Raw genomic sequence first — 26,109 nt, 5'->3', positions numbered from 1 at the left:
ATGATGAGAGTTGTAGTCCAAAAACAGCCAGAGACCAAAGTTTGGGAAGCACTGGTCTTGCTGAAGCAAGGATGGGGAACAGCTGTGGCCCTCCAGGTGTTGTTGGACTCACAGCTTCCAGCAGCCCTAGCGAGAATGGCCAGTGGTTGGTAGGGTGGGAGCAACATCTGGAGAAGTCCTGTCAGGGGCTCCTTGGGGGCAGGAGGCAAGAGGGAAGGACGAATTCTCGTTGCTGAGAACCAGGCACCCCATTAGTAGGGGGCATTGGGTGCCCCCACCCAGGCAGAGTGTGTGGAGCGGAGCCTTAGGGGGAGAGAGTCCCAGAAGTTGCCCCATATCACTTTTCACAGCTTGGCCAGAAGGACCCGCCAACCATTTGGACGTCTTCGTAGTTTCCATTCGGTTACGAGCCTCTTGCCTCGCTCCTCATGTACCTTGGAATCGCGGCTTCTGGACCTTGAACAGAGACCTGTTCCTTGCTGTCCATTAAGAGTCACTGCTGTCGTATGTTTGTGTGTGTGTGTGTGTGTGTGTGTGTGTGTGTGTGTGTGGCGGGAGCTTGGCCTTCCCCATCCTTGAGTGAAATGCTCTCGTAAGAACACCGGAGGGCAGCACTGTCCAACGATCTGATTCTGAGTGTCGTAAACCAGCTAGGACTGTTTTAGTAGTATAGTGGTACCTTGGGTTAAGAATTTAATTCGTTCTGGAGGTCCGTTCTTAACCTGAAACTGTTCTTAACCTGAGGTACCACTTTAGCTAATGGGGCCTCCTGCTGCCACTGCACCGCTGCCACGCGATTTCTGTTCTCATCTTGAAGCAAAGTTCTTAACCCGAGGTACTATTTCTAGGTTAGCGGAGTCTGTAACCTAAAGCATCTGTAACCCGAGGTACCACTGTACAGTCATACCTCGGGGTACAGATGCTTTAGGTTGCATTTTTTCGGGTTATGGAACTGCCAAAACCTGGAAATACCAGAATGGGTTACTTCTGGGTTTTGGTGGTCATGCATGCACCAAAGTGCTAAATCGTGCTTTGTGCATGCACAGAAGCACCGAATCACAACAAGCACGTGTCCATATGCGCCGCTGCAGGTTGCGAACATGCATCCCACATGGATCATGTTCGCAACCCGAGCATCCACTGTACTCTGCCCTTCTTGGCACTTAAACCCAACTGAGAAACAAAACAAGTTTAAGGACACCTGTGACATTAAGGCACAGGTGGGGAGCTGTCAGCTGATGGACACACAGGTGTGGTTTGGGAGAAATGATGCCGTGAGCCAACTGGTGAGCCCAGACTGGTCCACAAGCTGGAGGCTTCCTATAACCAGACACTCATGGGAGCAGGCTTAGGATTTTTTCAAAAAAGGTTGTTGAGACGTCGAGGGCTAATTCTGTTTCCGATGATAAAAACCTATTTGTTTCCACCGAAAAACATTTCAGGCGATCACTTGCAACAGTTTGCCAACATTTTGGGGTGAATTGCAGAACGTCAGTTTTTTGCTGAAATTGTGACCGTGCGGCTTAGGGATTTTTTCAAAAAAAAAATTTCAGACGTCGAGGGCTAATTCTGTTTTGTTTTGTTCTTAAAAAAGCAAAGTAGCATATATTTAAGCAGCCAAGCAAACAACAATGTGGTTAGTGGAGAAGGTTGGTAAAGAAAGTTTTGTCTTCCTCTCTTATTACACTATGAACTGGTTTAACAGTTAGTCTCCATGCCCAAGGAACTCTGGGAATGGCAGCTCTGGGAGGAGAATGGGGGGGTGTCTCCTAACAACTATCAGCACTCTTAACAAACTAAAGGTAAAGGGACCCCTGACCATTAGGTCCAGTCGTGGCCGACTCTGGGGTTGAGGCACTCATCTCGCTTTATTGGCCAAGGGAGCCGGCGTACAGCTTCTGGGTCATGTGGCCAGCATGACTAAGCCACTTCTGGCAAACCAGAGCAGTGCACGGAAACGCTATTTACCTTCCTGCTGGAGTGGTACCTTGCACTTGGACGTGCTTTCGAACTGCTAGGTTGGCAGGAGCAGGGACCGAGCAACGGGAGCTCACCCCGTCGCAGGCCTTCTGATCGGCAAGTCCTAGGCTCTGTGGTTTAACCCACAGCGCCACCCGCGTCCCTCTTAACAAACTACAGCTCCCATAATTCTTTGGGGGAAGCCAAGATTGTTTAAAGTGGTGGTGCTTTAAATGTACGGTGTAGTCAAAGGGGGCCCAAATATCTGATTCCATATGAAGCACATTCGGATATCCACTCACTCTGGCCTGTGACCATTCCTGTTTCTTTGTTGTCCCTGGAAAGAAGATTTACGGGAGGCCTGTCTTAACTGGGACGCTGTCCATTTCTTCTTCCAGCTCTGTCCCTCTCTTACTGATGGTTCCCGTGTTTGGGCTGGGCAACTATTACGAATGTTATCAGAACTTCACTGCGGAACATGGGTGAGTCAACCTGACCGCACTTCAGTTGTTGCTGAATGAATAAAGACTTGCACCTTCCACAGCACTGAATGGAGCCCTCTAACAATTAGACATTTATTTAGCCATTGCAAAACTATCTGCATACCGCAATTCCATTTTTTAAAAAATCAAAGCGGTTTGCAACAATGCTAGTATATTTAAAGCCAAACAACAATTTAAACACTTCTTCAGCTGACTATGACGGAAAATGCTTCTTCATTTTTTTCATAAGCAGAATACCAATTCCTTCCATAGCATTACTGGGGATATAAGGTGAGCCAAATGAAGATGGTTTTGCTATGGAATCAAATATGTATTAATTGTTAGAGGCCAGGAAGGTTATCACAAGAAAATGGAAGTATTTAGAGGGATTACTAACTAAGGATTTATGGTATAGCTAAATCTGGTCTGCAGTTACTGCTGAAAAAAATCAATCAATCAATCAAGGCACAGTAGAGGGCAAACAAAAAAAGCTTCATTTTCAAATACGTTGCAAAATTTAATTTTGTATATTAATGATTACAAGGTCCAAATGACTCTTAGGAATCATTGAATCATAGAATGGGACCCCAAGGGTCATCTAGTCCAACCCCCTGAAATGAAGGAATCTCAGCTAAAGCATCCATGACAGATGGCCATCCAACCTCTGTTTAAAAACCTTCAAGGAATTTCACTTATATTTATAAATAAAACATCTTTTTTTACATATCTTATTACCACCCCCACAACACCAATCATATATTTTCCCTGCAGAATGTGAATGAAACAACCAAATTTGAATTTTGTGTGTATGTTTAATTTTAGTTTTCATTCAATTTTGTTGTTCTTCTGTTCTTGTGTGTCGTTGCGGTGTATGTCCTTGTTTAAATAAATAAAAAGAAAAATACATTTTTTAACAGAAAGGGGGGGAAAGAAAGCCTGACTGCAAATAAAAGTTTTCAGTAAACATTTGAGCATTAGTATAAAAGGTGAAGGTTGAATCTCTCTCGACAGAACCTTACGCAGGAGCTGGCTAATGACACTAAAGGCTCGCTTCTGTGTCAATCTCAGATGAGCCTCGCCAACTACGACGCTCCTGCAGGTGATCTCAGTGATCAAGCTGGGATATAAGTGTTCAGTTGGCCCCTGAGATACCCTGGACCTGTGTCATTCAGGGCTTTGTAAAATAATACAAGGAGCTGGAACCTGACCCAGTTGGAGATGCCAGCCGGGGGCCCCATCAGCACTCTGGCCACCAGCAGAAGCTTCCAAGGGCAGCCCCACATTGAGTGTGTTGCAGTAATCCAGCCCTGAGGTTATCCACTCATGGGCTACAGCGATCAGGCTACTTGGGGTGCCTCTAATGGGGTGCCTCCTTTTGACAATGGTTGGCCCTGCCGGTGTGAGCCTCTGCAGCCTGTCCCACTGGACTGTGAGTCCATATTGTGCTTTATCAGGGACTAGGGTCCCCTTCTAATAATAAATAATAATAATAAATTTTATTTATACCCCACCCTCCCCAGCCAAGGCTCAGGGCGGCTAACACCAGGTATAAAAACAATTAATTAAAATACAACTTAAAAACAAGATTAAAATACATTTAAATGGAGCCTCATTTCAGTAGAAACTCAAATCAAAATCTTTTTGGGGGGATGAAGACGTCAAATCTTCACCAAGGCCAACTATCCAGACTGATCCTACGTGGGCCAGAAAAAAGCCAAGGAAGTCCCCAAATAGGAGTTCCATCACAGAAGGAGAAAGGAAAAGAAAGAGGGGGAGGGAATCAAGTTGATTCCAAGTCAAAGGCCAGGCAGAACAACTCTGTCTTACAGGCCCTGAGGAAAGAAATCAGATCCTTCAGGGCCCTGGTCTCATGAGGCAGAGCGTTCCACCAGGCTGGAGCCAGTGTTGAAAAGGCCCTGACTCTGGTTGAGGCTAATCTGACTTCCTTAGGGCCCAGGACTTCTAGGGTGTTGCTATTTATGGACCTTCTATCTCCTTTCTGTCTGGCAGGTGCCTCTCGATGCACACGGAAGTCAAGTTCATCACGGGTCCCCATCAACATCCTTGCAGTGTGATGTTCTCTTACGGCATCGGAGTGTTTTTCATCTCATTCCTGGCCAGCTTCATTGCTATCCTGGTAAGAGACACAGGCGCTCATTACAAAAAAGCTGGCCTCTGCAAAAGAAGAGCTGGGCTCCAGGTGATCTGGAACTACAGGTGTGGGCAGGGAGGTATTCCAGAAGCCAGGTGGAGTCTAAAACAGGAGGGATCAGTTACGGGTAGGTAGCCATGTTGGTCTGCCATAGTCGAAACAAAATAAAAAAATTCCTTCCAGTAGCACCTTAGAGACCAACTAAGTTTATTGTTGGTATGAGCTTTCATGTACATGCACACTTCTTCAGATACCTTCAGCTCATACCAATAACAAACTTAGTTGGTCTCTAACGTGCTACTGGAATAATTTTTTTAATTTTATTTCGAGGAGGGATTCAGGTTCTGGAACAGCAAGAAGGGCCAGAGATAGGGGCATAGAATCAAAACTAGGCAGAGATCAAGACCCAAAGCAGTACCCATGGGAAAGACTCAGACACGAGACAAGTCGGCTGGACTGGAGAGTCAAGCCTTGAGACCCTTAGGATCAGAACATGGGACGCTGCCTTGTACAGATCATTGGCCCATCTGGATCAATATTTCCTACACTGACTGGCAGCAGCTCTCTGGGGCTTTGGACCGGGTTCTCACCCAAGCCCTACCTGGAGATGCTGTCGGGGACTGAACCCGGGACCTTTTGCATGCAAAGCAGATGTTGTATCTGTTATGTGCTGAAGTTCTCACCCTGGGCCAGCAGGGGGATACTGTAGATAGTTATGCAAATACAGTAAGGGATCGAAAGTGACGTTCAGTGATTCAGCTCAGTGATTCAGCTCAGAGAGTGGCCGCATCTGGCTGTGCTCTGGTGTCCATCGATCCCACCTTCGTCGCCAGTGTTAAGTTGTGGGTGAACACATCAGACGACACAGCGATTCTTCAAACAGCTCTTGTTTATTGACAGGCCAGAACAGAACTGAACTGAAGGGTTCAGTCGGCCTGCTTATATAGAGCTCCAGTACAACGTAACTGTAAATTTTCTAAAACTATCCAGTATCACTGAGCTACAGACTGGTGTTGCAACCCAGAGGGACCGTAGGGCCTAGTCCACCAGGCTTAAAATGGAAAGGGGGAGCAGGCAGTGCAGGCGGTGAGGCTTCGGAGAACCCCAGTTTGGGACAACACTCCCCACAAACTCCCCCCAGTAGAATCATGGAATCATATTTTTTTCCTGGGGTGACATCACTCCCCCTGTAATCCTGGCAGCCTCGCTCTCCCAGCTCTGCTACTGCTTTTTGCAAACCAACGCACAGCTGGAGTCTATCCCCTTTCTTGCCAGAAACTGAATGTCCCGCCTTTTCTGCCATCGCCTGTTTTTTGGATTTGGATTTGATATCCCGCTTTATCACTACCCGGAGTCTCAAAGCGGCTAACATTCTCCTTTCCCTTCTTCCCCCACAACAAACACTCTGTGAGGTGAGTGGGGCTGAGAGACTTCAAAGAAGTGTGACTGGCCCAAGGTCACCCAGCAGCTGCTTGTGGAGGAGCGGAGATGCGAACCCGGTTCCCCGGATTACGAATCTACCGCTCTTAACCACTACACCACACTGGCTCTCAATGGCACCTCTCTCAGCCAATCTCCTGAGGAAGCTGGCTTGACTTATTTTTTAGGCCTTGGCAAATCTTTTAACTGAACCCCTCATTTACTAATTTCAGAAACTGTGGGGAGAACCGGGCACCCAGGAATTTTAGGAGACCCTTGCTCCCTGCAAACCCATAACTATATAGTTTATGCTTACCCAACAGTTTCATAATGTGAAGGCAGTCCTCTGTTTTCATTTTTAGCTGTGTACGTAATAAAGCTGTACCAATCTATTGCAAAAGAGTCTTTGTGCTTTAAAGCATGTGTGAATTTTATTCTGTTAGTCAATTTTTCCACAAGTGCTGCTTAACATACTTCATTGTACCAGTTTGTCAAAGAAGCACCCCCCCCCCCGATTCTTCCAGCATCTCATTATTACAAGCCTGGCCACCAGGGGTTTGAACTGTAACTTAGTGCTACCTCGTGCAGAAAGGCTGAGCAGAACCAACTCTGGACATTTAGACGTGTTTGGTTCAGTATTTGCTTTTATTTCAACAAATTCTTCCTGGAACTGAGCCACTTTCCCACATGCCCACCACATGCTGATGAGACCCCAACGTTCTCTAGCATTTTGATGACTAGGAAGAGCCAATTTCGGATGGGCGTATCGGTGTGAGATACCATTTTTGCAATACAGTGCAATTGCATCTTATGGGCAATTGACTTGCACAATTTCAACCCTGCAAATTGAAACCTTGCAGATTAATTACATGCAAGGTGGAGAGCATAAAAAGCTCATTTTGTGCTGTGTTTTCCTGATGTGGAAAGAGCTTTTAAGCACCCCACGTTGCCTACTGGGCTTTGGGATGCTCTCACAAGATTTCACGGGAACTTAAATGGCCCTATGAGATCTCGTGAGAGCATCCCAGAGCTTGTGTGCTAAATGAGACTTGCACAGTAAGGAAAACAGAGTGCTTAAAAACTCTCTGTCTTGCTTGGGGGGGGGGGGTAAGGTCTGCTCTTGTGCCGGCTCAGGAAAGTAAGGAGGGTCACAGGAGGGCAGTTCAAGTGTATGTGGTTTTGCATATATGGTTTCCAACATCGCAATATATCACCAGCTAAACATAGCAATATACTGATATATCATGTTGTCTGAAATAAGGCTGGAGCTATGTAGAGGCATTGGCTGGCTTCACGGTTTCCCCCACATTGTGATTTTTGCATAGCACACACACATCACGTTTTGCGATATATTGCCAGGTCAAAAACTATGATGCCAATATCACAGTATAGACTTCAAACCACTTTTGGACGCTGTATCAATATATCGCCCAGCCCTAAATGTAACTCACATGCCAGATGCGATTTTGCTGTATTTTTAGTGCTACCTGTTTCATCTACTTCATTGCTATTATAAGCAGAAGGTTGTGCTGAATTTTATTTTATTTACACATTGAGTGTATTGCTCATGTTAGTGAGATTTATAGCAAGACCTTCCTCTGAGGAAGTCAGGGTGTATTTCATCCTGGGATTCATTGCTGCCTGGGGCTTGGAGCCCACGCCCTCCGCATTAAACGTGATCAGAAGGAACTACAGTGGAACCTCGGGTTGTGGACGTAATCCGTGATGGAGGCACGTCCGCAACCCGCAGCGTTTGCATCCTGAAGCGCCGCGTCTGCACAGGCGCAATTCGGTGCTTCTGTGCATGCGCGATTCAGTGCATGTGCGAGCGGCGAAACCCAGAAGGAACCTGTTCTGGTACTTCCGGGTTTCTCGCAGTCTGTAACCCGAAAACACGTAACCTGAAGCGTCCGTAACATGAGGTATGACTATAGTAGATTCTGATAACTGGTTTTGGTTTTTCTGCAGGTTTTACTTATCCAAGCCAGAGGGCTGAACAATAGGTTTCTGAATTCAACTGGCTATGTGGGCGATCAGGAGTGGGCGATGATTAAGATGGTAGAGCAAAGAGTGTTTTTGTACCCCATGATATTTTTTTGCTGCTGGGGTCCAGGTAAGGAAAGCTGGGGAATGCCCTGCCTTTGACAGTCTGCCTTGTTACGTGTCTAGAAAGTCAATGAGAGTTACTCCCGGATAAGTAGATATAGATATATATGTGGCTTGTCCTCTCAGATAAATTAATTTAAAGGAAATCAATAAAACAATGTTCCTCCTTACCTTTTCTCCCAATAACCCACAAAAAAGGCATTCTGGAAAATTAGGGGCAGGTGGTGCTGTGGTCTAAACCACAGAGCCTAGGACTTGCTGATCAGAAGGTCGGTGGTTCGAATCCCCGCGATGGGGTGAGCTCCCGTTGCTCTGTCCCAGCTCCTGCCAACCTAGCAGTTCAAAAGCACGTCAAAGTGCAAGTAGATAAATAGGTACCGCTCCGGCGGGAAGGTAAGCGGCATTTTCCTGTGCTGCTCTGGTTTGCCAGAAGCAGCTTAGTCATGCTGGCCACATGACCTCGGCCAGTAAAGAGAGATGAGCGCCGCAACCCCAGAGTCGTCTGCGACTGGATCTAAAGGTCAGGGGTCCCTTTACCTTAGAGCTTGGAAGCTCCAGAAAGGTTTTGGGGGGATGCAAGTTGGATGAAAGGGGAGGGGAGCTGGAGACTGGAAAATGTCCTTCTGTGAACTTCCATGTCTTTCTAATATGCTAAAACTCTTTCACCAGTGTTATTTGACATTCTCGATTATTAATAATCCACAGACTTTTAAATCCCCTCCAAAAAAGAGATAAATAAACACCACTATTTTTATTCCATACAATGTTGGGGGGGGGAACCCACTTAAAGACCCACCAAAAATACATGGTGCAAATCCAGTTTATGTGGATTACTTAGATTTATTTGCTTTGCTTCTGAGGCAGGGCAAGTTGTGCTAAGCACATTTCCTTCAGTGCTAGATTCCTCCCTGTGTTTCCCTTTCCTTATCACTAAATTTTGTTTAGAAGGAGCCTGAAACTCCTAAGGAGTTTATGGATTCAGTTTTTCAAAGTGACAGGGCATTTTCCGTAGACTTGCGGTCTAAATACAACAAGTACCCAAAGGGGTACACGGGTAGCGCTGTGGGTTAAACCACAGAGCCTAGGACTTGCCGATCAGAAGGTTCGAATCCCCGCAACAGGGTGAGCTCCCGTTGCTCGTTCCCTGCTCCTGCCAACCTAGCAGTTCAAAAGCACGTCAAAGTGCAAGTAGATAAATAGGTACCACTCTGGTGGGAAGGTAAACGGTGTTTCTGTGCGCTGCTCTGGTTCGCCAGAAGCAGCTTAGTCATGCTGGCCACAAGACCCGGAAGCTGTACGCCAGCTCCCTCAGCCAATAAAGAAAGATGAGCGCCGCAACCCCAGAGTCGGCCACGATGGACCTAATGGTCAGGGGTCCCTCTACCTTTACCTTTACCCAAAGGGGGGAAAAGAGAGGGGGTGGAATAGGAAAGAAGCAAGCTTAGATTTGTAAACGTGATGATGGGGGGGGGGGAGGTGTGTTGGTATGTCTTGGTTTTTTTAAAAATAAGTAAGTACGTTGGACGTTTCAGCTGAATTCTGAGCCCACAAAATCCAGGGGTGCATTTAGCAACTTGGATACCTCAGTGGCTCGGGTTAATTGATAAAGCTCTCAAATTATTGTTAAAACATCGGGCAGTGGGGAAAGGGTGTTGTATGTAAATCAGGGGTGGGTGACCTTTGTCACCTTGAGGGCCGCAGTCTCTGATGGACAGCCTTCCAGGGGCCACTCACTATGAACGCCTCCCTTGTTCTCTTATAATAGCAATGGCGCCCACCTGAGAGGTGCCGTTCCAGCTGAAAAAAAAGCCCTGGTTTGTTTTTAATTTCTCATGACTCTGTAGTTTCAGTTTATCTCCATCTTGTTCCAAAATTTCCCAATACTTTGGCCATTTGGCCTCCATATTGAGTTTTTTCACCGCTTTAGCCTCCAAGGGTGACAACCATCTAGGGGTTTTGTTTTCCAACAAATCCTTGTATCTAGTCCAAACATTATACAATGCTTTTCTAACAATATGATTTTTAAAGGCCCTATGCACTTTAACTTTCTCATACCACAAATATGCATGCCATCCAAATGCATTATTAAAACCTTCTAAATCCAAGATATCTGTATTCTCGAGGAGCATCCATTCTTTCATCCAGCAGAACGCTGCTGCTTCATAGTACAGTTTTAAGTCCGGCAGGGCAAATCCCCCTCTTTCCTTTGCATCCGTTAATATCTTAAAATATCTTACGAGATTGGCTCCATTATTTTCAAATAATGGAGGTATACAAACAAGACAGGAAAATTGGCTTCCAGGGGGAAAATCTAAACTAGAAACAGAATTGTTAGAACCCAATGTCAAGAATTTGTCAAGAATGTATAACTTGTTGCTGAAGTGGAATACACAAGACGAAACAGTCAAATCAGCTATGATTAAGTGGGCACAGGACATTGGTCATAACATTATGTTTGCTGACTGGGAATGGTTGTGGAACACCGGTATAAAATTTTCGGCATGTAATGCCTTAAAGGGAAATACTATGAAAATGATGTATAGGTGGTACATGACCCCAGTCAAGCTTGCAAAAATCTATCATTTGCCTGACAATAAGTGTTGGAAGTGTAAAGAAACTGAAGGTACTTTCTACCACCTTTGGTGGACGTGCCCGAAGATTAAGGCTTTCTGGGAAATGATATATAATGAAATGAAAAAGGTACTAAAATGTACTTTCCCTAAGAAACCAGAGGCCTTTCTCTTGGGCATTGCTAACCAATTGGTGTCGAAGAAAGACAGGAATTTTTTTATGTACGCTACTACAGCAGCAAGGATCCTTATCGCAAAGCATTGGAAGACTCAAGATCTACCCACTCTGGAAGAATGGCAGATGAAGGTGATAGACTATATGACACTGGCTGAAATGACTGACATAATTCATTAACAGGGGAAAGAGACGGCGGATGAAGATTGGAAGAAATATAAAACGTATCTTAAAAAATACTATAAAATTAATGAATGTTAAAATGTTGAGGTTCTTAGTAAGAAAAGGAGATTACAGCGACAAAGGATTAAGTAAAAGAAAAGAACAAATAAGGAACAAATTTGACAAAATTAATTTCAGGACTTGCTGAAATAATTTTGGAAATTGGGATGTAGAAAGGGGAGGTTTGGGGGAGTCAGAGAAGTGAGGTTTATGAAAAAAGGATACGAAACTATACATGTTTGTTTTGTCTTTTTATTTGTTTGTAATGTTTATAAAACTTTTGTAAAATCAATAAAAAATGTTTTTTTTTTTAAAAAAAACCCTGGTTTAAATTGTTTTAAAGGTACTGTATTTTCAGTTGTATTCTTTAAAGCAGGCTTCTTCAACCTTGGCCCTCCAGATGTTTTTTGCCTACAACTCCCATGATTCCTAGCCAGCAGGACCAGTGGTCAGGGATGATGGGAATTGTAGTCTCAAAAAATCTGGAGGGCCGAGGTTGAGGAAGCCTGCTTTAAAGTTTTGAAGTTTGCCACCCTGGGACTTCTTTGAGAGGATACAGGTTTAATAAGTAAAACAAATAATGGGCTGGGGAAATAAAAACACCTACCTGTGCCTTACTGAAGTCACTTTGGGGCTACAGCGATGCGATTTTATTGGTGACTGAGTCCTCCCCTTTGGATTTTTCCAGCCTTTATCCTTGGAATCTTCAGACTGACATCTTTGGAGCACACCAGGCCGTACATGGGATTTTGTGTTTTAGAGGTAAGCATTGTGTTAATCTTTGAAGCCCTGAACAACTTAGGTCCAGGGTAACTCAGAGATCGCCTGAACCCTTGATCACCTGCAGGAGAGTCTTTGCTCGTTCCCCGAATTGATGAGGCAAATTTGACAACAACAAGAAGCAGAGACTTTAGTGTCATTGGCCCAGTCCTGTGGAACACTCTGCCACTAGAGATTTAGCAGGCGCCTTTTTGTGCCAGGTTTTCAGTGCCCGCTGAAATTTTTTTCTTTTCCATCAGGCTTATGCAGGCAATTAAGAATGCATCCCCCCCCAACAGTTATCCGATTTCTGATTTAAACATTTTTATATGGTTTTCATTTCATGGTTGGTTATTTCAAAATTGAATAGGGTTCTGAGAAATACAAATTCAAATGGGAGCAGCCCTGTTACCTTGCTGAAAACAAGCAGGTCTGGGGCTTGTCAGTGCCTGAGCAGGTGATTGTGGGAATGTTCAAGGTGGCAGGAGAGGATATATTTTTATTAATATCCTTCCTAACTTGCGCTAGCAACTTCCTTTACTTAGCAGAGTTTACATTCCTCTTTTCATGCACAGCAGACAACTGGTTGCAGGCTCGTGTGAGCCTCTCACTATTATACAATTCAATCTGTCTCAGATTGAATTGTACGTTCCTGGTAAATTCCCTTGAATCCCTCTTAAAAAGAATAAAGATGCCACAATCTTATTCAAAGATGATAAAAATAAGTTTACTCACATCAGTTCACAGTTGGATCCCTGAAGGCAAACTTAGTTACCAATATGTACATGTGGATCTACCCCATATGGGGTAATAATCCCAGTTTTGCCGCTAGCTGAGAGGGGGAGAATTCCCCCCCCCTGTTCTCCCCCTCCTATGGTCCAGTGCGTCCTATGGCCCCGTGCATCCTATAGAGCGAAAAATATGGTATTTCATGGAGTTGGACCAGTAGCTTTCAGGCAAGGGTCTCTCCCACACCTACCTGGAGGTGCCAGGTTTCGAACCCAAGACCTTCAGCATGCTGATCAAGGGCTTTACTGCTGCGTTGTGTTCCTTCCCCAAAAAAGTAAATTAAGGTGCTAGACCTCATGGCCTTGAGGGGGGGGGAGAGCTGATTGAAATGGCACCGCTGGATTCCTCTGCTTCAACTGGAATTTTGCTGCTCTCCAGTTCTGCTGCAGCCACTGACCCTGCCCGTCTCCCCATCTCTCTCCTAGGCTCTGACGGCGTCATCCCAGGGCCTCCTGAACTGCGCCGTTTACTGCTGGACCCAGCATACGTTCCGCTGCATGAAGCGCAGGGCCTGCCAAGACGGCGAGACCCAGACGCCGCTCCTGCAGTCCCAGAAGAGGTTCTGCGAAAGCACGCTTCCTGCCGCTGGCCGCCAGGCAGAGGCCAAGTCCGCTGCGGGCTCCACGGCGCTGTGAGCAAGGGAGCTTTTGGAGTCCCTCTGGCTGAGCACCCGAAACTCTCTCCTCCCACTCCTTTGGCACCCCCTCCTCGCTGCCACGTATTGCCAGAGGGGAAGGTGGGCAGCCCAGCCCCCTTGGCCCACCAGGCTCCCCACCTGATCCCACCCGTGCCCTGCCATGTTCAAGGGGCCTTATCCAGTCCAGCGCCCTGTAACCTACAAGGTGGGAGGGAACGGGCAAGAACTCTGGCATTCAGAAAAGGACAGGTCTACACAAGGAGCAAGACCGCGACTGGCCAGCGGCGGCAGCAACGGCACCCTCTCCCCAATGAGCCTTTTGGTGGAGCAGGAAAGCTGAGGCTTCGTCATGGGACCTGGATGGTGTGTTTGACAACCATTCTTTCTATGGGCGAGGGGGAGCCTCTTTGAATTCTGCAGCAGTTCCTGTACAGGAGATTATTCCAGGACTGTGTTGGAATCTGGATGTGGGTGAGAATAGGCTGCTTTGGGGCCGACCTTTTCTTCCTCAGAGCTGCTTGTTTTTGTTGTTTTCCACTCAACAGTAAAGACAAAAGGGAACATGTGGCATTTATTGTCTTGGATATTATTATTATTACTGTTAACATTTATATGAGCCAGTGTGGTGTAGTGCTTAAGAGCGGTGGACTCGTAATCTGGTGAACCGGCTTCGCTTCCCTGCTCCTCCACATGCAGCTGCTGGGTGACCTTGGGCCAGTCACACTTCTCCGAAGTCTCTCTGCCCCACTCACCTCACAGAGTGTTTGTTGTGGGGGAGGAAGGGAAAGGAGATTGTTAGCTGCTTTGAGACTCCTTAAGGTAGTGGTAAAGCGGGATATCAAATCCAAACTCCTCCTCTTCTTCTTCTTCTTGTATCTCATCTTTCCTCCAAGGACTCAAGCTGGCTTACCTCCTACTCCTCCCCACTTTATCCTTACAACAACCCTGTGAGGTGGGTTAGGCAGAGATACTGTGACTGGCCCAAGAGCCACCCTGTGAGCTCTCCCAGACCTAGTCCAGCTCTCTAACTACTGCGCTATCACTGACTCATACACACACCAGTGTGTGTGTGTGTGTGTGTGTGTGTGTACGCTTGTACACACCGAGGGGGCCCTTTGAATACATTGCGAGTTGTGCACATCTCTGCATGCTTACTTGGAAGCAAGTGCCACCCCTGCAATGGGACTCCCTCCGGGGCAAGTTCGAGCAGCCATATAAGCGTGTCTCTCTTCCATCATTTGCTCAGCCTAAGCTCAGTTTTGGCCAAGATGGTGTCCTCCAGCCGCTTGAACCAAAACTGCCCTCAGCCCTGACCATCCAATTGCAAGAAAAGAATCTTGCGCTCAGCTCCTGCTTGGGGGTTGACCACATGCCTCTCTTTGGCCACGGTAAGAAGATGGGGTTGGACTTGATGGCTCATTGGCCTGACTGGCAGGACTCTTCTCCTGTTATGTCTTGGCTGTTTCCCCCTGGATGAAAAGGGCGAGGGAGGGAAAGCCAAGTTTGTACCCATGGTTAATTGTTCCTAAATGCTAGTGAAATGACACTTAACGGTCCTTGAAGTTCTGAGTTAGTCACCCAACAAGGACAAACTGTTTTACTACTGCTAGGTTACACAGCACGGAGTGAAACATTTGATTTCATTAAACTATTTCAGTGCATTCTTCTTCTTTTTTTAAATATTTTATTCAATTTTCAAACATAAAATAGAAAATCACATAACAAACACGCGAAATTCTTTCACCAAAGAAATAACAAACGAGAAAGCATACAATTATACCAACAAACAATATAGAAAAGAAAAAAGAGGAAAAGAGAAAAAATAAAAAACACAACTGTTCACAACTTTTTTGTATACCTAACTGGACTTCCTCACATCTCCTTACCCTGCATTCTCTGTAATAAAAATGCCAGCAAATTATTACCTTGTTTTCAGTGCATTCTTCTTAAGGCTTTTGCAACTGGGGAAAAACGCAAATTTTATTAGAGCAAAGACCGTATTACAATTGCTCCTATTATAAGGACTATATACAGGGGGAATTTATTTCTGGGATGAGGGAGCATGTGCGCCGCCCCCGACATACGGCTGAACTACAGTTCCCATCAGCCACTGGTGCAGCATGGTCAACAGCCAGGGATGATGGGAACTGGAGTCCACTTGCCACCAACCTCTGCTTTAATATAGATGCTTTGGAGTGCAGTCGATGTCTTAACAGGAGGTCCAAGGATGCCTTGAAATGTCCACAAGCATTACTCTTGGGAATCTGTAGAGTTCAATCCTGCCTCTCCTTTGCAAGAGCGACAGGAATCAACTTTGTCAACATCTGGGCTGCTGCCTTGCAGATTCCCTTCAACCTGTGAGCTGGTGAATTGCCTAAACCACCCTGGTAGCCTCCGCAGCCTTGGCACAATGAAAGTGATAGCGGCAAGGACCAGGACTCCTAGAGGGATCACTGTTTCAAAAGTTCGTTTCACGACTTTTGTGCTCCAGTTCTGCCTTGGAGACCCACCATCAATGCTTCCCCCGGACCCCCAAAACGTGCAGTTTGGAGGGGCCCAGCCGTTGTTGCAGTGGCAGTTATTGCGGTTGTTACAAACACCTCTGTCACTGCACTGTTTATTGGGATCACACGCTGCCTTCTTCCTGAAAATGCACGTCTGGTTCTTGCAGAGTTTCCCAGGGCCACATGGAGTGCCGTCAGGCACCATTCCGAGATCCACAAAATCTGTCCCGCCATGGTAGGCCACGCTCCAGCAGCCAGCACCAGACAACTCAGTGGGAGTCACGGTATAGTGTGGTATTGAAGGTACGTCTCTGACATTGCTACACTGAATTCTCCCGCACTTTACGTCTTGAGGCTGGCATTTCACAAAAGTACTTCCTGTCCAATCCCTGCCACAGTTGCCATACTTATCCCCCACAGTATTCTGAGACTGAAAGCAGGATGCTGGAGCCGCTGTGGCTCCATAGCCAAAGATTCTGGCGCACAGGTAGTTGTGAGTCCAACACTGCTTGGCATAACAATGGGAATCGTGTTTGCCGCACGGCGTCCCATCTTGCATGTACACATCATTGGGGCACCACTCAGATGTCCCACTACAGTACTCAGGAAGGTCACACTCATTGATCTGAATTCGACAAAGGTCTCCACTTGGACGGAAGTGACAGTTTTTACAACATGCCCCAGAAGAGCACTGTGCACGTGGCTTCAAGGTGCAGTCAGCGTTGCAGCAAAGATCCTGCCTGCACCTCTGCGTGCCGCCGCAGTCACATTCTTCTCCCTTATCCAACAATCCATTGCCACAATGCTTGATAGGTGGTATTTTTTGGGGCCTGTTGTCCAGGCAGTCCAGGTTCCCTTCCAGCACAAGTTCTGCATAAGTGTGAATGCTGCAGTTGCTGAACTCGTTCGTTTCTGCCTGGTACGAATGCATGACACAGGTTTTGTATCCTCCACAAACACAGTTGGATTCGTCGTGTTCAAGCCCCATGTGATGACCCAACTCATGGGACATGGCCCTTGCAAAGAGAATTGGATTCTTCTGCAAGTAGCTCAAAACCCCTGCAGAATAGCTTGGCCTGCAGATGGCATTACCGTATGACTTCCCGAGGGTGTGCTCGAACTCCTGGTGAGTGAGCAACAGGGCTGTGTCGTGCTTCATCCACTTCGCAAGACCGTTCACTCTCCAGCTGTTGAAATTATTCAGAAGCAACCCAACGCTATTTGTAACCTCGAAAGGGTTGCCTGTGTTCCAGATCTCCAGTCCAACCAGGACAATACTTGTGTGCAGCACCTGGAAGTGCACACCCATTAAGTTAACTATGTCCAAAATGAGGTATGCCATCCTGGTTTCATTGGCACCTTCAAACTGAAACAGCTTCTCGTCCACAACAATGTACAGCTCAATGTATTTTGGGTGCCTTGGGTCACGCCGGGTCCCCCTTTCCGCCCTCAGTTCTTCTGCCTGACGCTTTGCAACTGGAGCTCTCATTCCACACATAGAAGGCTTTGGTTCGTTGATCAGGTAGAGAAGGTGCTGAAAAGCTGAAGAATTGTGGAAAGGCTCTATGCCATAATTTCTGTCTCTGATACTTAGGAATCCGGTCAAGCCAGAGCAGGTCTTAAGAACCACAAGCGAATTGGCTACGCCCTCCACATGCCCTTCGTGGTAGCATTCAACAGGGATGTAGGGATGACTTTCGATCCGTCTGCCCTGGGAACTGTATGTGAAGAGTGGGAGGTTTTTGACCAGGAAGTCATCCTTCCTGGGCTTCAAGTGAATGACGTAGTCCTTTCCTGATACATTGAGGATATAGGAAAGGTCATCCTTCTTGGCTTTCCCTCCAAAAAGCACCAACTGCCTTGGGGTGATCACTTCATACCACGTATACTCAGGAGCAGGAAATGAGCTGGTGGGAAGGAGGAACCCCAGCAAAATAACAGGATTCATCAACTGCAGAACCAACCATTTGTGGAGGCCACCGCTGCCACGTGCCATGATTTGCTTCCACTATTCACTATCCTTAAACAGCCTAGAGAGGAGAGAAATTGAAATTCAAGTACAAGGAGAGAAATTTTTGATTGTAAGAATAGATTGGGCTTTCTGACTTAACATCCCCACCAATCATTAATTCTCAAAAGGCTTTTTTAGACTTGTCAGCGTGCTCAAGAAAACACAAGGCAATTCCTGCCACTGCCACCATCTCTCTCTTGACAGTCGTCAACATCATTTGGTTGTGAGAGAGTTTAAAAAGGTGACGCGCCCACTGCTGTCTGGCATATGCAAATGGAGTTAGGGTAACCAAAACACGGGCCGTCCTTAAACCTTTGACTCTAAAGGCCTCCACAACTTTAGGGCCTAGGCGCCACAAGTTTCTCTTCTCAGAAGCTGTTGTGGTCACCTTTCTGGGTGATAAGAAGGACCAAAAGGAGGAAGGGTGGACAGCAGAGAGAGGAAGATACCCCAATAATTATATTCCTCTAGTCCCAGGAATTCTCATTTAATCTTCTAAAGTGTATTTCCAGAGACTTCTAGATGACAAAGGAGACGACAAAGAGGGAGGAGGAACCACCATACCGGTTCAAATGTCCTCTCCTGTGGTGGGTAGCGGGAGCTACCCTGTCCTGATGTCCTGCGCTGTGCTTCTTACTATTGTGTAAAGCAAGGCAGCACCGTCAATGCTTGTGTGGCTATTCCTGCCTGAGACTGTGAACCCTGCTATTTTGCTGTTTGCTTGCCAGTGAGCGCCTCACCCAAAATGGCCGCCCGGGCGACGACACGTGGGCCCTCCCAAGATGGCGACCGCCAGAAGCCCTCAACCAAAATGGCCGCTCGGGCTACTACCACGTGCGCCCACAAAGATGGCGCCGATCGCCTGCCCTTACAAAGCCCTTATCAAAAATGGCAGCCACAACCTCAAGTGGCACTCCCCCAGGAAGGCGGGATGCCGCTGTATCCACAGCAACCAGGCAAACTTATTGCTCAGACAAAGCAGGCGACGTTGCAGAGTAGAAACAGGAGAACAGAATGCAATGCTGAACCGGGGGCAGAACAAGAGCTGGGAAGGGAAAGGTAGAAGGGCAGGAGGCGTCGTCCCGTGGGGAGCGCGGACCCAGGCGATGCAAGGGGGAAAGTGGGTGTGGAGCCAGCCGGCAAGCCACGTGAACGTAGTAACCACAGTTGAAAACCAGGAAACAAGAGAGATTTGCAAGGAAGAAAAGCGCACCAAAGCGATAGGAAGGAGCGGAAGGACAGAGCGGGGCGCTCCCTTCCTGCTTTTCCGTTTAATCACGCTGCTGCCTGTACTCCTTGCCACCCGCTACGGCTCGAGGGGTGCTCGAGTGGCTGGTGTGATCCTCCGGCGCTTCCCCTGCCGACTGTCAAGAAGGCCTCCGAGTAAAAGAAAATTCCCGGCGCGTGCCTCCCAACCTTCTTCCGACCGGCCAATGCCACCCCAGCAAAAGCGATTTCTTGCTCGGTGGGGACCGTGGTCTCCCAGTGATTTCAGCTCTGGAGGGTGAAGCCAGGCGCGAGGCAGAAGGTGAGGCAAAAACCCGCTCAGCTGGAAGGGGCAAAGAGGGCGGTCCCCGGGCGTGCCTAGCCTTAAATAGGCCAGACCACGCCTCCCCGGCCCGCTGATCGCCGACACGCCCGGGGATGCCCTACTCTCGCGGGGGCAAAGGCTAGCCCCCGCGTGAGGATGTGGGAGGATTTCTGCCCGCAACCCCCTCTCCTCTGAAGTCGGAAAGGGCTATATCGCCCAGCCCTAAATGTAACTCACATGCCAGATGCGATTTTGCTGTCTTTTTAGTGCTACCTGTTTCATCTACTTCATTGCTATTATAAGCAGAAGGTTGTGCTGAATTTTATTTTATTTACACATTGAGTGTATTGCTCATGTTAGTGAGATTTATAGCAGCACCTTCCTCTGAGGAAGTCAGGGTGTATTTCATCCTGGGATTCATTGCTGCCTGGGGCTTGGAGCCCACGCCCTCCGCATTAAACGTGATCAGAAGGAACTACAGTGGAACCTCGGGTTGTGGACGTAATCCGTGATGGAGGCACGTCCGCAACCCGCAGCGTTTGCATCCTGAAGCGCCGCGTCTGCACAGGCGCAATTCGGTGCTTCTGTGCATGCGCGATTCAGCGCATGTGTGAGCGGCGAAACCCAGAAGTAACCTGTTCTGGTACTTCCGGGTTTCTCGCAGTCTGTAGCCCGAAAACACGTAACCTGAAGCGTCCGTAACATGAGGTATGACTATAGTAGATTCTGATAACTGGTTTTGGTTTTTCTGCAGGTTTTACTTATCCAAGCCAGAGGGCTGTACAAGAGGTTTCTGAATTCAACTGGCTATGTGGGCGATCAGGAGTGGGCGATGATTAAGATGGTAGAGCAAAGAGTGTTTTTGTACCCCATGATATTTTTTTGCTGCTGGGGTCCAGGTAAGGAAAGCTGGGGAATGCCCTGCCTTTGACAGTCTGCCTTGTTACGTGTCTAGAAAGTCAATGAGAGTTACTCCCGGATAAGTAGATATAGATATATATGTGGCTTGTCCTCTCAGATAAATTAATTTAAAGGAAATCAATAAAACAATGTTCCTCCTCACCTTTTCTCCCAATAACCCACAAAAAAGGCATTCTGGAAAATTAGGGGCAGGTGGTGCTGTGGTCTAAACCACAGAGCCTAGGACTTGCTGATCAGAAGGTCGGTGGTTCGAATCCCCGCGATGGGGTGAGCTCCTGTTGCTCTGTCCCAGCTCCTGCCAACCTAGCAGTTCAAAAGCACGTCAAAGTGCAAGTAGATAAATAGGTACCGCTCCGGCGAGAAGGTAAGCAGCATTTTCCTGTGCTGCTCTGGTTTGCCAGAAGCAGCTTAGTCATGCTGGCCACATGACATCGGCCAGTAAAGAGAGATGAGCGCCGCAACCCCAGAGTCGTCTGCGACTGGATCTAAAGGTCAGGGGTCCCTTTACCTTAGAGCTTGGAAGCTCCAGAAAGGTTTTGGGGGGATGCAAGTTGGATGAAAGGGGAGGGGAGCTGGAGACTGGAAAATGTCCTTCTGTGAACTTCCATGTCTTTCTAATATGCTAAAACTCTTTCACCAGTGTTATTTGACATTCTCGATTATTAATAATCCACAGACTTTTAAATCCCCTCCAAAAAAGAGATAAATAAACACCACTATTTTTATTCCATACAATGTTGGGGGGGGGGAACCCACTTAAAGACCCACCAAAAATACATGGTGCAAATCCAGTTTATGTGGATTACTTAGATTTATTTGCTTTGCTTCTGAGGCAGGGCAAGTTGTGCTAAGCACATTTCCTTCAGAGCTAGATTCCTCCCTGTGTTTCCCTTTCCTTATCACTAAATTTTGTTTAGAAGGAGCCTGAAACTCCTAAGGAGTTTATGGATTCAGTTTTTCAAAGTGACAGGGCATTTTCTGTAGACTTGCGGTCTAAATACAACAAGTACCCAAAGGGGTACGCGGGTAGCGCTGTGGGTTAAACCACAGAGCCTAGGACTTGCCGATCAGAAGGTCGGCGGTTCGAATCCCCGCAACAGGGTGAGCTCCCGTTGCTCGGTCCCTGCTCCTGCCAACCTAGCAGTTCGAAAGCACGTCAAAGTGCAAGTAGATAAATAGGTACCACTCTGGTGGGAAGGTAAACGGCGTTTCTGTGCGCTGCTCTGGTTCGCCAGAAGCAGCTTAGTCATGCTGGCCACAAGACCCGGAAGCTGTACGCCAGCTCCCTCAGCCAATAAAGAGAGATGAGCGCCGCAACCCCAGAGTCGGCCACGATGGACCTAATGGTCAGGGGTCCCTCTACCTTTACCTTTACCGAAAGGGGGGAAAAGAGAGGGGGTGGAATAGGAAAGAAGCAAGCTTAGATTTGTAAACGTGATGATGGGGGGGGGGAGGTGTGTTGGTATGTATTGGTTTTTTTAAAAAATAAGTAAGTACTTTGGACGTTTCAGCTGAATTCTGAGCCCACAAAATCCAGGGGTGCATTTAGCAACTTGGATTCCTCAGTGGCTCGGGTTAATTGATAAAGCTCTCAAATTATTGCTAAAACATCGGGCAGTGGGGAAAGGGTGTTGTATGTAAATCAGGGGTGGGTGACCTTTGTCACCTTGAGGGCCGCAGTCTCTGATGGACAGCCTTCCAGGGGCCACTCACTATGAACGCCTCCCTTGTTCTCTTATAATAGCAATGGCGCCCACCTGAGAGGTGCCGTTCCAGCTGGAAAAAAAGCCCTGGTTTGTTTTTAATTTCTCATGACTCTGTAGTTTCAGTTTATCTCCATCTTGTTCCAAAATTTCCCAATACTTTGGCCATTTGGCCTCCATATTGAGTTTTTTCACCGCTTTAGCCTCCAAGGGTGACAACCATCTAGGGGCTTTGTTTTCCAACAAATCCTTGTATCTAGTCCAAACATTATACAATGCTTTTCTAACAATATGATTTTTAAAGGCCCTATGCACTTTAACTTTCTCATACCACAAATATGCATGCCATCCAAATGCATTATTAAAACCTTCTAAATCCAAGATATCTGTATTCTCGAGGAGCATCCATTCTTTCATCCAGCAGAACGCTGCTGCTTCATAGTGCAGTTTTAAGTCCGGCAGGGCAAATCCCCCTCTTTCCTTTGCATCGGTTAATATCTTAAAATATCTTATGAGATTGGCTCCATTATTTTCAAATAATGGAGGTATACAAACAAGACAGGAAAATTGGCTTCCAGGTGGAAAAATCTAAACTAGAAACAGAATTGTTAGAACCCAATGTCAAGAATTTGTCAAGAATGTATAACTTGTTGCTGAAGTGGAATACACAAGACGAAACAGTCAAATCAGCTATGATTAAGTGGGCACAGGACATTGGTCATAACATTATGTTTGCTGACTGGGAATGGTTGTGGAACACCGGTATAAAATTTTCGGCATGTAATGCCTTAAAGGAAAATATTATGAAAATGATGTATAGGTGGTACATGACCCCAGTCAAGCTTGCAAAAATCTATCATTTGCCTGACAATAAGTGTTGGAAGTGTAAAGAAACTGAAGGTACTTTCTACCACCTTTGGTGGACGTGCCCGAAGATTAAGGCTTTCTGGGAAATGATATATAATGAAATGAAAAAGGTACTAAAATGTACTTTCCCTAAGAAACCAGAGGCCTTTCTCTTGGGCATTGCTAACCAATTGGTGTCGAAGAAAGACAGGAATTTTTTTATGTACGCTACTACAGCAGCAAGGATCCTTATCGCAAAGCATTGGAAGACTCAAGATCTACCCACTCTGGAACAATGGCAGATGAAGGTGATAGACTATATGACACTGGCTGAAATGACTGACATAATTCGTGAACAGGGGAAAGAGACGGCGGATGAAGATTGGAAGAAATATAAAACGTATCTTAAGAAATACTATAAAATTAATGAATGTTAAAATGTTGAGGTTCTTAGTAAGAAAAGGAGATTACAGCGACAAAGGATTAAGTAAAAGAAAAGAACAAATAAGGAACAAATTTGACAAAATTAATTTCAGGACTTGCTGAAATAATTTTGGAAATTGGGATGTAGAAAGGGGAGGTTTGGGGGAGTCAGAGAAGTGAGGTTTATGAAAAAAGGATACGAAACTATACATGTTTGTTTTGTCTTTTTATTTGTTTGTAATGTTTTTAAAACTTTTGTAAAATCAATAAAAAATTTTTTTAAAAAAAGAAAAAAAACCCTGGTTTAAATTGTTTTAAAAGTACTGTATTTTCAGTTGTATTCTTTAAAGCAGGCTTCTTCAACCTTGGCCCTCCAGATGTTTTTTGCCTACAACTCCCATGATTCCTAGCCAGCAGGACCAGTGGTCAAGGATGATGGGAATTGTAGTCTCAAAAAAATCTGGAGGGCCGAGGTTGAGGAAGCCTGCTTTAAAGTTTTGAAGTTTGCCACCCTGGGACTTCTTTGAGAGGATACAGGTTTAATAAGTAAAACAAATAATTGGCTGGGGAAATAAAAACACCTACCTGTGCCTTACTGAAGTCACTTTGGGGCTACAGCGATGCGATTTTATTGGTGACTGAGTCCTCCCCTTTGGATTTTTCCAGCCTTTATCCTTGGAATCTTCAGACTGATATCTTTGGAGCACACCAGGCCGTACATGGGATTTTGTGTTTTAGGGGTAAGCATTGTGTTAATCTTTGAAGCCCTGAACAACTTAGGTCCAGGGTAACTCAGAGATCGCCTGAACCCTTGATCACCTGCAGGAGAGTCTTTGCTCGTTCCCCGAATTGATGAGGCAAATTTGACAACAACAAGAAGCAGAGACTTTAGTGTCATTGGCCCAGTCCTGTGGAACACTCTGCCACTAGAGATTTAGCAGGCGCCTTTTTGTGCCAGGTTTTCAGTGCCCGCTGAAATTTTTTTCTTTTCCATCAGGCTTATGCAGGCAATTAAGAATGCATCCCCCCCCAACAGTTATCCGATTTCTGATTTAAACATTTTTATATGGTTTTCATTTCATGGTTGGTTATTTCAAAATTGAATAGGGTTATGAGAAATACAAATTCAAATGGGAGCAGCCCTGTTACCTTGCTGAAAACAAGCAGGTCTGGGGCTTGTCAGTGCCTGAGCAGGTGATTGTGGGAATGTTCAGGGTGGCAGGAGAGGATATATTGTTTATTAATATCCTTCCTAACTTGCGCTAGCAACTTCCTTTACTTAGCAGGGTTTACATTCCTCTTTTCATGCACAGCAGATAACTGGTTGCAGGCTCGTGTGAGCCTCTCACTATTATACAATTCAATCTGTCTCAGATTGAATTGTACGTTCCTGGTAAATTCCCTTGAATCACTCTTAAAAAGAATAAAGATGCCACAATCTTATTCAAAGATGATAAAAATAAGTTTACTCACATCAGTTCACAGTTGGATCCCTGAAGGCAAACTTAGTTACCAATATGTACATGTGGATCTACCCCATATGGGGTAATAATCCCAGTTTTGCCGCTAGCTGAGAGGGGGAGATTTCCCCCCCCCTGTTCTCCCCCTCCTATGGTCCAGTGCGTCCTATGGCCCCGTGCATCCTATAGAGCGAAAAATACGGTATTTCATGGAGTTGGACCAGTAGCTTTCAGGCAAGGGTCTCTCCCACACCTACCTGGAGGTGCCAGGTTTCGAACCCAAGGCCTTCAGCATGCTGATCAAGGGCTTTACTGCTGCGTTGTGTTCTTTCCCCAAAAAAGTAAATTAAGGTGCTAGACCTCATGGTCTTGAGGGGGGGGGGAGAGCTGATTGAAATGGCACCGCTGGATTCCTCTGCTTCAACTGGAATTTTGCTGCTCTCCAGTTCTGCTGCAGCCACTGACCCTGCCCGTCTCCCCATCTCTCTCCTAGGCTCTGACGGCGTCATCCCAGGGCCTCCTGAACTGCGCCGTTTACTGCTGGACCCAGCATACGTTCCGCTGCATGAAGCGCAGGGCCTGCCAAGACGGCGAGACCCAGACGCCGCTCCTTCGGTCCCAGAAGAGGTTCTGCGAAAGCACGCTTCCTGCCGCTGGCCGCCAGGCAGAGGCCAAGTCCGCTGCGGGCTCCACGGCGCTGTGAGCAAGGGAGCTTTTGGAGTCCCTCTGGCTGAGCACCCGAAACTCTCTCCTCCCACTCCTTTGGCACCCCCTCCTCGCTGCCACGTATTGCCAGAGGGGAAGGTGGGCAGCCCAGCCCCCTTGGCCCACCAGGCTCCCCACCTGATCCCACCCGTGCCCTGCCATGTTCAAGAGGCCTTATCCAGTCCAGCGCCCTGTAACCTACAAGGTGGGAGGGAAGGGGCAAGAACTCTGGCATTCAGAAAAGGACAGGTCTACACAAGGAGCAAGACCGCGATTGGCCAGCGGCGGCAGCAACGGCAACCTCTCCCCAATGAGCCTTTTGGTGGAGCAGGAAAGCTGAGGCTTCGTCCTGGGACCTGGATGGTGTGTTTGACAACCATTCTTTCTATGGGCGAGGGGGAGCCTCTTTGAATTCTGCAGCAGTTCCTGTACAGGAGATTATTCCAGGACTGTGTTGGAATCTGGATGTGGGTGAGAATAGGCTGCTGTGGGGCCGACCTTTTCTTCCTCAGAGCTGCTTGTTTTTGTCATTTTCCACTCAACAGTCAAGACAAAAGGGAACATGTGGCATTTATTGTCTTGGATATTATTATTATTACTGTTAACATTTATATGAGCCAGTGTGGTGTAGTGCTTAAGAGCGGTGGACTCGTAATCTGGTGAACCGGCTTCGCTTCCCTGCTCCTCCACATGCAGCTGCTGGGTGACCTTGGGCCAGTCACACTTCTCCGAAGT

The 26,109-nt window shown here is 46.8% G+C and overlaps 1 protein-coding gene and 1 pseudogene across 3 annotated transcripts; one reads left to right on the top strand and one right to left on the bottom strand.

The window, feature by feature from the left end:
• The first annotated feature begins 1,664 nt into the window (after positions 1–1,664).
• Positions 1,665–25,938, top strand: LOC308592013 (transmembrane protein 116-like). Of its 2 annotated transcripts, XM_081203275.1 has the most exons (6): positions 1,665–1,802; positions 2,140–2,441; positions 4,452–4,578; positions 20,071–20,215; positions 23,876–23,949; positions 25,163–25,938. In XM_081203275.1, exons 2-6 carry the CDS (start codon positions 2,377–2,379, stop codon positions 25,370–25,372), a joined length of 621 nt encoding a protein of 206 aa, XP_081059401.1. In that variant the 5' UTR covers positions 1,665–1,802; positions 2,140–2,376; the 3' UTR covers positions 25,373–25,938. The 2 variants fall into 2 exon arrangements, with proteins under 2 accessions (XP_081059401.1, XP_081059400.1); XM_081203274.1 differs by lacking the exons at positions 1,665–1,802; positions 20,071–20,215; positions 23,876–23,949; positions 25,163–25,938 and adding exons at positions 7,981–8,125; positions 11,774–11,847; positions 13,059–13,835 and having other exon boundaries at positions 2,147–2,441.
• LOC308591897 (disintegrin and metalloproteinase domain-containing protein 21 pseudogene) lies at positions 15,233–17,804 on the bottom strand (annotated as a pseudogene). Its single transcript has one exon. The product of its transcript is annotated as a disintegrin and metalloproteinase domain-containing protein 21 pseudogene (transcript).
• Positions 25,939–26,109: the final 171 nt, after the last annotated feature.

The sequence above is a fragment of the Podarcis bocagei genome (genome assembly GCF_964188305.1).
Source record: "Podarcis bocagei genome assembly, chromosome: 7".
Taxonomy (NCBI): Eukaryota; Metazoa; Chordata; class Lepidosauria; order Squamata; family Lacertidae; genus Podarcis; species Podarcis bocagei.
This window is presented reverse-complemented; position numbering and strand designations above follow the sequence as displayed.